At 39.2% G+C, this 13,875-nt stretch overlaps 1 protein-coding gene across 4 annotated transcripts in view; it reads left to right on the top strand.

Moving 5' to 3' along the window:
* LOC121910635 (actin-binding LIM protein 3-like) overlaps positions 1-13,875 on the top strand; it is a 49,701-nt gene that overhangs the window by 10,238 nt on the left and 25,588 nt on the right. For all 4 annotated transcript variants that reach the window (XR_006099696.1, XM_042431893.1, XM_042431891.1 and 1 more), the window contains exons 3-7: positions 6,618-6,801; positions 8,722-8,834; positions 10,809-10,935; positions 11,640-11,733; positions 12,180-12,267. Coding sequence is in view for 3 of the 4 variants with exons in the window: in XM_042431893.1 (XP_042287827.1) it covers positions 6,618-6,801; positions 8,722-8,834; positions 10,809-10,935; positions 11,640-11,733; positions 12,180-12,267 (606 nt within the window). In the remaining variant the exon portion in view is untranslated. The remainder of the gene's footprint in view (positions 1-6,617; positions 6,802-8,721; positions 8,835-10,808; positions 10,936-11,639; positions 11,734-12,179; positions 12,268-13,875) is intronic.

Here is a 13,875-nt window from a genome sequence, read left to right as displayed (position 1 = left end):
AATTAAGCACACCAGGAGCAAGATTCAGTGTGTTTTATCAGTATTAGTGTACACTCAGCCATACAGACAGTCACAGATGGCCTGGCTCTTTCTTCAGAAGAGACTTCAAGGGCAAACTGTGAAGAATTAACCGCTGTATCAGCTCAGCAGTGCTGCGCTTTTTTGTGTGTGTGTGTGTGAGCCTTTGCACATTGGGTCAGTGTGCTGGTGTTCTTGTGTTTTTTCTTGTATGCTTTTTATGTGTATCTGAAAGCTAAATCACAAAGATGAGACATCAGGCCTCCAGGAACTCTAGTTTCTTGCATGCATCTTCATTTATATCCCTTCTTTTTAAATCTTTTTTTTTCCTTTGCCTCTTGTTTTCATTCCCTGGACCCTTTTGCTCGAGCCGTAGGCAGTAAACAAAGAAATCATTATCCGCGGCCTTTTTGCCAATTGTGTGTTTGTGTGTATACCTCAAGCACTTCAATTTAATAGGCTACAAATCACTGTTAACATTTGTTGAAGAAAAGTATTTAAATACTTCACTGCCCCAAATGAACTGCAGCTGAACCTTCCCCCTGATGAGCAGAAGGGAAGGAAAGCAGGAGGCTGGTGAAGAATGAAACTGATGGAACAGAGAGTAAAGAAGAGAAAGAAAATGCATAGTGCATTATTTTATTTGCTGATTAATATTTATATGATTTATTTGTGCCCTGAAATTCATTTCAGGACTCAGAACTACTCTTCTAACCTATCCTGTCTAAATCGGAGACACACTGAATTACAAGCTAAGTGTAATCCTTGTTTGGACTTGCCAGGTGATAATTGAACCCCAAACTGCTGCACTGCTGCTGCCACTCACTTCTTATTGAGCTGCTTTGTGAGCAAAAGAGCAATTCTCTGTCCTTCAGTTTCAGTATATCTTTTCATTTGTGGTTCTGTGATGGTGGAATGAGCTGTCCGATGTCTGTCTGCTGACTCCCTTGATGCATTCAAGAAATGTCTGAAAACTCAGCTCTTCCACCAACACCTCAACACTTGAGCCCCTCTAATCTTTTAGCACTGTCTTAATTGTTGCACTTCTTTCTTGTTGTTTATGGTATTTTTTTTGTGCAAAAAAACACATAAAGGAAACCCCAACCCTTTGTCTAGCACTCTTTGTCATTACACTTGCACCTGGTCAGCTACTTGAGAATTTTTACCACGGCTCTTTTTGAGTCACTGTCCTCTAATGCTTGATTGTCTTGCCTCACTTGAAAGTCGCTTTGGATAAAAGTGTCTGCCAAATGACAAAATGTAAATGTCTATCGTGTGACTGTGATGTTGCCTGTATTACTTTACATGAAATCTCTTTTGATTGTCATTTCCATCTGGTGAGAATAAGTCGTACGAGTCAGAGGTCCCTGCACAGACTGCCTCCAGGATTCCCGGGGTCATGGTGGCTGCCGAAACAGACAGCTGACTGACTCGCTGGAGTCTGGCTGTTCTACACAGGGAGATAGAGTGGGGGCTGGATGGTTGTAGATGGTCGTAAATGGCTGCTATTCTCTCTACCACTGAATCTATAATCACCATTGATGTAATGATGGTTGAATTCACTAAAATCTATGATGTCAATATGATGTCAGTAGCTCTATATACATATGTAGCAAAGAAAATGAAACATTTTTTATTATTTTAGTGGTCAGTGATGATCTTGAGCTTGTTTATAGCTAAACTCATAGTCCATTACCATTAAATACAACAGGACAAAATCAGTGTGTATAGGACTGTTGACTGCTGCGTTTCATGTAGCTGCTGGCGCTCCGCAGGCTGCATGGGAACTGTCTGGTGTCTGCTGATTCAGCACACAGAGCAGAGACTAAATATGGAAAACCTTCAGAGTTTGGGACAACAGGTGGGGTCAGGGTGAGGTCATGTGGGGGTCGTAAGGTCTTGCTTGACAGGTACGGCATGGGGAGAGACTGACAAGTCTTTGACCTATTTGAATTTAAGCTTCAGTCAGCAAGTTCAAGTTGCTGCGGGAAGATTTGTCCTGACTGTCCATGAAAGACTAAAATGTCATGTGCCAGAGGCAATAATGGATGGTAACAGGAAGGCACATACTCATTTATATTCTGGGAGCTTGTTGCTGTGACATCTGTGTTATAATTTCTTACATTGTAAATCTGTGAAATAAAATCTTTAGCTTACTTAACTGGTGTTAATTAAGTAATTTTGATCTGAGTTGTGACTTGACAAAAGATAAAAACCTTACACATTATCTGCTAAATGTAGCTAATAGTTCATCTTTATTAAGTGCAAAGTTTCAGTAGAGACCAGCGATTATTGTCAATCTAATAAAGATGCACTGTAAAATCTCAATTAGACAAGATTGATAAAAAAAAGAGCTAAAAAATAAAGTATGAAAACTCCCCATAGAATAATGGAAATGCTGCGTTCGGCTAGAGCTGCTGGTCAGTCCTCAGTTCTGTTGCCAGTTCTGTCACCTGCCTTTGACACAGTTAACCATCAAATCCTCCTCTCCACACTCACTGAGCTTGGCATCTCAGGATCTGTCCTCCGCTGGTTCATGTCCTACCTCTCAGGAAGGTCTTGTGCATCTTGGAGGGGGGGAGTGTCTAAATCACACATCTTATCCACAGGGGTTCCTCAAGGGCCAGTGATCGGTCCCCTTCTCAATATACACCACCTTACTTGGTGCAGTAATCCGCTCCCATGGCTTCTCATACCACTGCTATGCTGACAATACCCAACTCCTCCTGTCCATCCCGCCGGAAGACCTCACGGTTTCAGCAGGGATCTTGTCATGCCTTACCAATATCTCGGCATGGATGAAGGAACGCCATTTTCAGCTTAACATCTCTAAGACTGAGCTCCTCGTCATCCCAGGCAGTCTCTCTATACAACATCAGGTCAACATCCAGCTCAAATCAGCCCAACTCATGCCTACAAAGTCTGCCTGAAACTTGGGTGTCATGATCTGACCAACTAACCTTTAAGGTTCACATGGCCTTGATTGCTCGGTTGTGTCGATTTGCCCTGTACAACACCAAGAAGATCAGACCCTTCCTGTCTCAGCATGCAACACAACTCATGGTACAGGCTCTCCTAATATCACGCATTGACTACGGCAACTCCTGACTGGTAGGTCTCCTCACAACAGCACGTCTAGTCTTCAACCAGCCCAAAACAGCATGTCACCCCACTGTTCATATCCCTCCACTGGCTCCCAGTTGCTGCCCGCATCAAATTCAAAACCCTGACACTCGCTTGAAAAACAGCAACCAAAACGGCTCCTGCCTACCTGAACTCCCTCATTCAGGTCTACATAACCTCTCACTCACTACGCTCAATGAAAGGCACCTGGCGCTACCACCACAACAGGGCCCTAAGTCACTCGCCTGACTCTTCTGTTCTGTAGTTCCCCGGTGGCGGAATGAGTTACTGAACACCATTCGATCTGCAGAGTCCCTCTGGATCTTTAAAAAAAAAAGGTAAAGACCCAGCTCTTTCGTGAACACTTTCACACCTTATGGACTGGAAAAAAAAGTTATTACCTGCTTCTATGCACTCTATTGCCTTTTGTCACCTACTGTGTGTCTTATCAGATCTGAACTTAGCTTCATGGCACGTACTTGCATTGTTCTCTCCTGAATAGATCCTTGCTTGTGTTGTATTAACTCTCATGTATGTTGCTTTGGATTAAAGCGTCTGCCAAATGAAATTCTAACATTATAACAAGAATAGCAAAATGTAACAAACTACATATATCCAAATGAATGAATGTCTTACTTATTCAGATCATGTCATAAAATACATCCTAGCTGAATATTTAAGAAGTATCATTAAGCACAGCCAGTGTAAGTACTCATGCATGGATGCCCCTCTGTGAGCACAGTTTTTGAAAATGGCCTGTCCTCTAAAATCCAAATATAACAGAGATTCCTCCAGAGAGGCCAAGCCTCAACAGCTCCCTCTCTTTCCTGTTTTCCTCCACATCTTAATAGCTTTCCATTTAGACAGTGATGAATGTGTGAATGCTATCAGCTGGGCAAGAAAGAAGGAGAAGGACTTGGCTGCAATCCTCAAGAGTGTGTATCCGTTTGAATGAGTGGGAAACTGAAAAAGAGAGAAAGAGTATCTCTATATGCATATGTAGGTTTGCATATATCATGTTATCAGCATATTGCCTTTTGAATCCCCCTGGATAATAAAAAATGGTTGACTTGTTGGACACGTCTGTGTGTGTGTGTGTGTGCGTGTGTGCATTGATGTGTGTTATGTGTACAGCACATACACAAGAGAGTGTGTGTGTTAGCTGTAACTCTTCCACTGTGAACAGCTTTAGTCTCAGGCAGACTGTTAAAGGTCAGGCTGGCATTTTAAAGTTGTGCGACAGCAGCTTTGCCATGACAAGAATACCATATCAAAGACAGAGGAGACAGAGAAAAACAAAAATAGTGTACAATGTTTCTCATGTTCAAGAGGGATGTCCTAGTTATATGAAAAAACTGAGAGTGTAAGAGAGTGATAAAGATGAACTTGCTTGTGGGAAACAACAAAAGCATCATATCTGTGATGGAAAATCACACATTTTTACACATATACTACAAACAGAAGTTCAGATCTATGTTACACATATCAAAACGTTGGACTACCATTTTAATCAATTAATTGTTTTGTTTATAACATTTCAGCAAACAGTGTAAAATGCCTGTTATAATTTCTTAGAGCCTTTAGCTTCAAATTGTCACATTTGAGAAGCTGAACCATTCATTTTCTCTCGATCTAGTTTAAAAACAGTCAGGAGTAGAGTGGAGTAATTCAGCGAAAACAGAGAACAAGAAATGAGAGCAAACCATAATACTGGTTGGATTGAACAGTCTGCTTGTTCAATTAAAGGGCTCCAGGCAGTAATGACACATTTTTATGGTCAGCATTTAGAGGATATAGTGTAACTGCAGGCATTCCAGTGATAGAATGTTCAGTGAATTTACAATATAATTATCTATGTAAGATCATAATATATAAGATATGTAACATTTTTAAATGGAAATGAAAATTACTGTGGTCCTCAGGTTTCATGAAAGCCCTTTAAAGCCTTTCTTTTCTAAATGAAAATTGAATGATTCATGTGTTTGGCTCAAGGCTTATATCAAGAAGAACGCTTAAATTTTGCTTTACTGTCTTTATGTCTTCACGTTGGCTCCAAAAGATAAATACATTAGGCAGCTAGACTGCTTGTCTTGCTATACAGTGTCTGGCTCTCTCTCTCGCTCTCTCTGTCTGAGCCACTTAACACACTGGCTCGGATCAGATCAGATCCATTCACTCCGCTGGGTTTAGAGCCATTAGCTTAATTAGAGACCAGACATTCAATTCACTGTCAGATATCTTGATATGTTGGCTGCCTTTCAGATGTCAAACCTACAGTACATGCGGGTTATATCATGGTGCCACTCAGTATATATACTGCGGTATATACTGTACTTTCCACTGACTGGGCTTGTACACTACAGTAACATTATTGTGACATACTGTATACAGTTTGTGTTTATCAGTGATTAAATTCATTGTAGGGACACGTTTGACAAAAATCTTTTCACTTGAAGCATTATAAGAGCATTTTTTCTTGGTAGTGTCCACCAAATACATGTTACAAATACCATAAAACACACCTGATGGGAGTTAAGCTCAGTGCCTCACTGATAGCTGGAGCAAATCATTGTTCAGCTACTTTTAAACTCCGCTCAGCAGAGGTCTCCTCACCCTGAACACAGCTGACCCAGAAGCAATCATTTGGCTGAAGGACTTTGTATTTGCAAATTAAAAGCAATGTATCATGCTGTCAGTATATACAGTAAACACAGTGTGCTCTCACACACAGTCTCTTTGGCTACACGTGCATCTATCACACAACACTGCCTCCCTAACAATAAATATAAAAATACTTATTGAGTTTAAATATGGTCAGAAAAGCTGTAATTTATGATTGGACACATGCAGGTACACATTTACCAAATGAGATTTACACACGGGCACATACAGTATGCAATATATTCTCATATATATGCAGAGACAACCATAACAAGCTGTATAAATTCACAGATTAGACAGCTACTACTCTAATCCCCTAAACCAGATTAGAGTATGAACCCCTTAGAGGTCAGAAAAAACAGCAGATTGCACTCTCAACAGCCCCACCCCCTCGATCACTACACACACACACACACACACAAACACTATACTGACAATGTTTGCTTTTAGCGACCCTCAAACCAGAAGGCGAAACCTCTAGATTAGTTAATTAAAAATGGTGTCTGTGACAAGACAGGCTGACAGCTAAAGTTTCTTTTTTACAGCAGCAACTTGTGGATTATTATATACATATAGTGTTCATATATTGGTTTAATTATAGGCACAGAATCAGAAATGCATGCAAAACTTATTTTTGTGGTGATCTTGGCAGTTTGTCCTAAAGAACTTGTCTTTATTTTAGAGAGGAAATAGTATCTATTACTATCACCTGTCACACAGCACACATTTCTTTCTTTACTTCCTGGTAAGTCAGTCTGCCTACTATTTCTGAGGAATAAAGCGAGCCACTTCATTTTCTCTCTCTGTCTGTCCAGTATGCGGCTGTGATCTGGTGCACTCGGGTTTCTTCCACCACTCTGGCGAGTACATCTGTACCGAGGACTACCAGCGTCTCTATGGGACCCAGTGTGACAGCTGTGACCAGTACATCACCGGAGAGGTGGTATCTGCCCTGGGCAGGACATACCACCCACACTGCTTTGTCTGCAGCCTCTGCAGGTACAGTAAAAGGAACGATTTCAAAATTTATGAGCCTGCTCCTAAGCCTGCTGACTACTCATGTAATTTCTCTCCTCATATTCAGAAATGTAATTTTCTCTGCACTGCTACAAACATATATTTCCTGCATGGATTACCCCCCAAAAATCCTGGATTCTACTTCCTTTATTGCAAATTGATAGATCTCTCAGAATTTAAAAAGCCCCCCCCCCCTCATAAGAAGTATGCTCTGTATTACTTTTTATGATGACTAAGTATTACCTGTAGTAGTATAATTGTTTTAGGGTATGTCACCCACACAAGTAAATGTGTCAGAGTGGAGCAGGAAGTTGGTGAGAAAGCACATCCAAGAGCAAACGAGTTAAGTGTTTAAAATGTTTTAAATATGAAACTTCATATATGTGTGTATCTGCACCATCATAAGAACACACTGTACTGAAATTTCGAATGAAGCTTATTGATTTTGAAAGTGGCTGAGTCAGCGTATTGCAATAAAATTATGTCTCTCAAGAGACTTTTTGTCAAAATATTGACCTCAATCCCACAACAACCACTCCGAATTAAAAAAAAAAACTACCCAGAAGACAGACATAGATTAATGTAGAGCAGTGGGCAGTATTCTGACACTACTGTTTATCAATGTGATTTTTTTGTTTAGTTATTGATATTTTCATCCCTGTCCCCCAGCAATTACACTTATACTGCACTACAAATTTGTTTAGCCAGTTATGTTTTTTAAGGTTAAATAAATTGCTGCCAGATTTATGTTCAGTAGGAATGTTTTACTGTGTTGATATAGCCTGAAAACTTTCTAACAGCATCAACTTCTTGCTTTTAGAGGTAGAAGTATAGATTCATACATTCAATCTGATCTACATGTGAACAGCATAGCGCCATCACCAGATACAGGATGGGAACCTGCTATAACTCCTATTATCTTTTACTGCAATATACAGATTATGCACAAATAATATATATGTATGAAATACATTCAATATCTAATATCTAAGTATATATTGTCACACAATACTTATTGGGTTTTTAAAATACAGGAATCTAGTGTTGAATGGTATTTGTACTCAGGCTGAGCTTCCTGTGTTTCTGTTTTCTTTATGAGTTATCAACCTTATTTTCTATCAGAGGAGTTTTGCAAACTTCTGCTGTGGTCTGGCTACAGATTTGTATGTCTGGTCAGCTCTGCCCTCAAACTTTGATGGTACTGGGCAAAAGGGCCGAAAGGCTTTTATTGTATGTCTTAATTTATACTTTATGGCCTTTTTTTAAATTATATTTCACTTTCACTCTTCTGAAAAATAATAACAAAAAACAGATGTGCATATTTAGTTTTAAGCAAAAAGAGAAATAATAATTACAGTCTGGAAAAACTGGAACTGGGGGATCAGGGCGGTGCTCCACCACTGTTTCATTGTTCAGGAACAACCCAGAAACATGATCCCATATCTCATCGGATACTGAAGCTCCATTCGTTTATACATTTTTCTGTGGGCAATTCGAGAAGCAATATCCAAAATTGTATGATATCCAGTGCTGTGGGAGTAATGGGAGAGATAATCCTCAGGCGTCGCTGTTGACTGTTTTATTGGCACTATTCCTTCATTATGAAATAGTCCCAATATAAACACATTGCTGTGGATTTGTAAAATATCAGTTTTAATTGCTGTGAGAACCAGAAATCTCATTCCATTTACATCCATTATGTTAGGATGGTGATAAAATATCTATTGCATTTGTCAAAACTTCTGCAAATGAAACTGAAACTATCATAGTAAATGGTTTTGGATGAACTGACCCTTTAACTACTGTATATGTGGCAACAAGTTGAATTTCTGCAGTTCCATATCTGCATGGATTTGATGAAAATTTCTGTGTGTGTGTGTGTGTGTGTGTGTGTGCTCTCAGGAGTCCCTTCCCTATTGGAGACAGGGTGACCTTCTGCGGGAAGAAGTGTGTGTGTCAGCAGTGCTCACACACTCTGAAGAGCGACAAGCCGGTCAAGGTCCATGGACCAAGCTGTAAGAAACAAACACATACGTGCACATACTGTTCACCTTTTATGCTGATAAAATATATATGCACACTGACATCCATGCATGTGACACCATGCTTATACTGTAAATGAAAAAAAACTGCAATGTGACATACAGTATAACAGGAATAATCCATGACAAGCTGTGCATTTATCCAAAAATATTACATGGAGTGAGTTCTGTTATTTTTGATAACACCATAGCTACTTGCCAACAACAACAAAACAGAATTATTGCTTATTAATATTTTGGGGCAATGCACACTATTGTTGGATTAAACATTATTTACCCAGATCATGGAAATTCATTCTTAGCCTTGGGAACAAACAGTATGTGATATATATGTGGGAAAAAATAATTGCTTTCTTCCAGAGCCTTTAATTGCATCTGACCGTCTTCATTAGTGAATTGATCTAGCTCAGGTGTCATTTTCCTACTCCAACAAATTGGAAAAAGAGCTGATATAAGTATATCCCTCCAACTTTTAGCATTAACAGATCTGGCGTTATTCTAGATTTTTGTTATTATCATTAAATCCCATAAAATGACCAAAACCAAGCATATTTTAGTCCATCTCTCAATACTTTCCAGCTTCCCTACTCTGTTGGTGGCTCTTGGCCCCAAACCAATTGATTCCTATTTAATACACAAATATTTTTTTTTAAAAAGGGTCACAAATATATACATTTATTATTTTTTTTTTAAGGTTAAGTAAAGTTAAGTCCTAAAACAGCTGTAGTTTTAATCAAATGTTAACCAAAGGGGAGTAAACAACAGTGTATTTGTTGGTGACTATTTTCAGCTGCAGATCAACACACATTAAATGTTCTAGTGAGTATTTACGACAGCAGGACAATGTATGCAGGATTAACTCAAAATAAACTACAGTGCACTACTATATGACACGTGGTGGAATCCTGTGGCTCACTGATGTGTTTTATAGTTTTTGGACAACAATGGAGCTTTAAAGGAAAACACTATAGCAGGCTTTAGCTCCACAGACAATACTTTAGAGCAGATTAGTATATTAATTAATTAGTCGATCAACAGAAAATCAATAAGCAACTATTTTGATAATTGAATAATCATTTTAGTAATTTTTAAGCAAAAATGCCAAATATTCAGTGGTTGCAGCAGCAGCTTTTTAAATGTTAGAATTTAAAGATTATACGTGTCATACTGTACATGATCGTAAACTGAATATCTTTGGATTTTAGACTAATTGACAAACAAGACAAAACAAGAAATTTGAAGACGTCACATCAAGCTTTAAGAAATTTTTTTCTCTTTTTTCTGACATTTTATGGCCAAAATGAGAAAATAATTAGCAGATTAATAGATAATGAACATGATTTAATAATAATGTTGCAGCATTACACAGTGACATCAGTTACCTAAAAAATAATGCATACCCTCTGGATCAAAGATTATCTGTGGCCATGGCATCGTGTGCTATTTTAATTAGAATTACTCACATCTTTTTGATTCATACAGCGTGTAGTATTTGTTCCCCTACAGGTGAAAAACACAAAGAGAGTTGTGATGTTCACCTGCTGAACTCTGCAAAACATTCCCTGCAGCTACTGTACACACCCACCCACACACACACACACACACACACACACAGAAGGTGGCCTGCTGCTTCAGGTAGTCTTGTAGCCTGGTTCTGGTCGCTCCATCTGGTCAAAGACAGGGTGACTATCACGACATGAAAGAGGGATGAGGAAGAGAGGATAAGAAGGAGGTTGGCAGAGCAGAGAGGCAAGGACAGAGAGAAAGGATGATAAATGTTCCAAATGTTGAAGCTGCTCTTATCTTCCTTGTGTGCTTTCTCATTTCTCTCCTCTCCTCTCCTCTCCTCTCCTCTCCTCTCCTCTCCTGTCCTCTCCTCTCCTCTCCTCTCCTCTCCTCTCCTCTCCTCTCCTCTCCTCTCCTCTCCTCTCTTCTTTCCCCCTGTAGACTGTGCAGGATGTGGCGAGGAGATCAAACAGGGTCAATCTCTGCTGGCTCTGGAGAGACAGTGGCACGTCAGTTGTTTTAAATGCCGAACATGCGGCTGTGCGCTCACTGGAGAGTACATCAGCAAGTAGGTGACTTTATATGTGTATATATATATATATATCTATGTTTTTAGGTATGAATATCAAAGATTTTCTCAAGCCATCCACATCCTTGCTCTTTGCTTACTTTGTGGCTTGTCTATCAAATAAAAGTCTGTGTAAGTTGAATTAAACAGGTGTTTGAATAGAAAAGTAAGGTTTTTTCATCAGCACCTCTGTATATCAGTTAATTTGTTCTTTTTTTTTTTTCTTTTTTCAAGACAGTAACCGTCTTTTACGGTAATCAACTCAAGGGCAGTATTTAAACATTATTTCCCCAGAGCATGAAAGATTATTCTCAACCTTGGGAACATAATGTGATACAGTATGTATGTGGGATAAAATAACCTTCCCTTTTCCTACTCCAACTAATAGGTATATTACTAACAGTCCTTCCAGCCTTTAGCATTAAAGGATCTGGCTTTATTCCAGTTTTGTTACTGTCCCATAAAGACCCATAAAATTACCAAAACCAACCATGTTTTACTTCGTCCCTCAATACTTTCTGACTTCCCTACTCTGGATGTTTGTACTTGGAAGTGAAATATCTGGTGAATATTTCAGGAATCTTCTAGTGATCCTTTGACTCAAGGATTAAAAAATAATGTGTTACAAGATAAATAATAGCTGAACAGTTGCACAAAGTCAGGAGGTATATTTAAAGTGAGAGCTTGTTTTTGTTCCCTGCCAGGGATGGGATACCTTACTGTGAGACTGACTACCACACTCAGTTTGGGATCAGGTGTGAGGGCTGTAACAGATACATCAGCGGCAGAGTACTGGAGGTGAGTGCATTTGTCCATGTCTACACACATGTATTGTGTGTGTGTGTGAGAGAGAATATGTGTTGCTGAAAGTTGCTGAAAACGTGGGGTTTTGTGTATCTATGCAAGAATGTGTGTGTGTGTGTGTGTAGATCTATAAAAAGCTACAAAAAAAGCAGCTGTCCCTCTTTAAATGACTGACATGTTGACTGATGATGAAGCAGCTTTGGAAAACCAACAAAGCAACACTCTCCCATCTCCTCTACCCTATTAATTCCTTTTTTTCTCAAGTTTCTTATCACATCTCTCCCCATTCTTCATCCCTCATTGTTTTTTATCTTCTTATCACCACTCTGTTTTCATTTCCTCATTTGTGTCATCTGGTTTTTCTTCTCTCTCCTTTGTTGTTTTAATTTCTTCTCACTCCTACTTTCCTTTTCTTGTTGTCCTTCCGATCTCTCCTCCAGGCTGGAGGGAAGCACTACCATCCCAGCTGTGCCAGGTGTGCCCGCTGTCACATGATGTTCCTGGAAGGAGAGGAAATGTACCTAGCAGGTGAGGAGAGGAGAGCCAGACAAATGACACAGTCCATATAAAACCAACAGAATTGATTTTTAGTTTTGTTAATGGACGTCTGTGGCTGTTCAAAGGTGCCCCTGTGCTTGTACAGCTAGTAGGCATAAAAATAGACTTGTAGCATCTATTGAATTAGCTGTACCCTGCAAGTATCCAGATGGCCTGTGTGTTTCTGCATCTGTGGAAGTGTGTGTGTGTGTGTGTGTGTGTGTGTGTGTGTGTGTGTGTGTGTGTGTGTGCGTGTGTGTGACAAAGAGAGAAGGAGATTCAGAGAGAAGTAGGATATGGCAACCTGATAAATGGGTGCTTTTAACAAAGTATAGGTTATTGATCTCACATATAACACTCTTTAGTCACTCAGTAACAAACACACACACACACACACACACTAACACACATGCACACACCTCCCCCCTCCATCTTTTCTTGATACACACAAAGGTTGGAGTCAATTATAGTACCACTCAACCTTTGCCTCTGCTGTGTCCATTATCCTGCGCTGCCGCTGACAGAATTAATCTCAATGAAACCGACTTCGACAGAGGTTTAAATTGAATCATCCAGGAGCTTCTGTTTTACATATTAGATTATAGTTATTAAAGTCAATAAGCTTAGTCATTGCTTCAAATAGGTTTGTATGAGGACACTGGCAAACCTTCTTGACAATGTAGGGCATTATTATGCATTTGCTGAATATTTTTTTTAATTACCCAACCTAATTTCCCACAAATTGCGTTCATTAGCAGCTATTTGTGTTAGCAATTATGTTTAGGAGGAAAAGCACCATAATGTTTATATAGAATCAATGTAATTAGAAAAGCTATGATTAAACAGCAACATTTAGTGCCAGTGTAAGAAAGTGGTGTGATGGTCACACAGAGTAGCTAAAAAAGCAAAATAAAGTGTGGAAATGAGATGGCACAGACATTTGTCTTCAACTCTAGTTTTCCTAGTTTACATCCCCCTGTCTCAGTCAGCACTGACATTGTATTATTTAAAGGGGCCATATTATTCTTTTTGTGATTTTCTGTTATTTATATACTGTTATAATGTCAGATATCTATGCTAAACATGGTCAGAGTTCCAAAACTTGAGGTGAACATATGTTGAAATGCTCCCTGAAACTCAAAAGCCCAGGCTTCAACCTGCTCTGAACGCTTTGTTTGCAATGTTTTTTTCTACTAACAAGCTGACATCAGCTCATTGCACATGCCCATAAACGGTTGTCCATCCCATAGCCTTTGCTGCTAAGGTTGTTTCATGGTTTCATAGTTTGTTGGGGGCCTTAAAGAAACAGGAGTTAAAACAACCTGTTTCAGACACAGGCTGAACTGAGGGACAGTGTAAAGGGTCGGTATAAGTTAAATAAGAGATTTTTTTGAACTGTAAATTAATTAAAGATATTCCAGTAGAGCCCCACATTAAAAATATAGACTTGGAAATGTGCATAATGTGCCCCCTTTAAATACTCTATATTGCAGGCAGGTAAAATGTTGGCAGTAAACATTTAGCAGATACATACACTATAAACATGTTTGATATTTTGAAGAAAAGTTGGCAGCATTTCTATAATTAATATTATTTGCA

Source organism: Thunnus maccoyii, chromosome 13, assembly GCF_910596095.1.
Source record: "Thunnus maccoyii chromosome 13, fThuMac1.1, whole genome shotgun sequence".
Taxonomy (NCBI): Eukaryota; Metazoa; Chordata; class Actinopteri; order Scombriformes; family Scombridae; genus Thunnus; species Thunnus maccoyii.
This window is presented reverse-complemented; position numbering and strand designations above follow the sequence as displayed.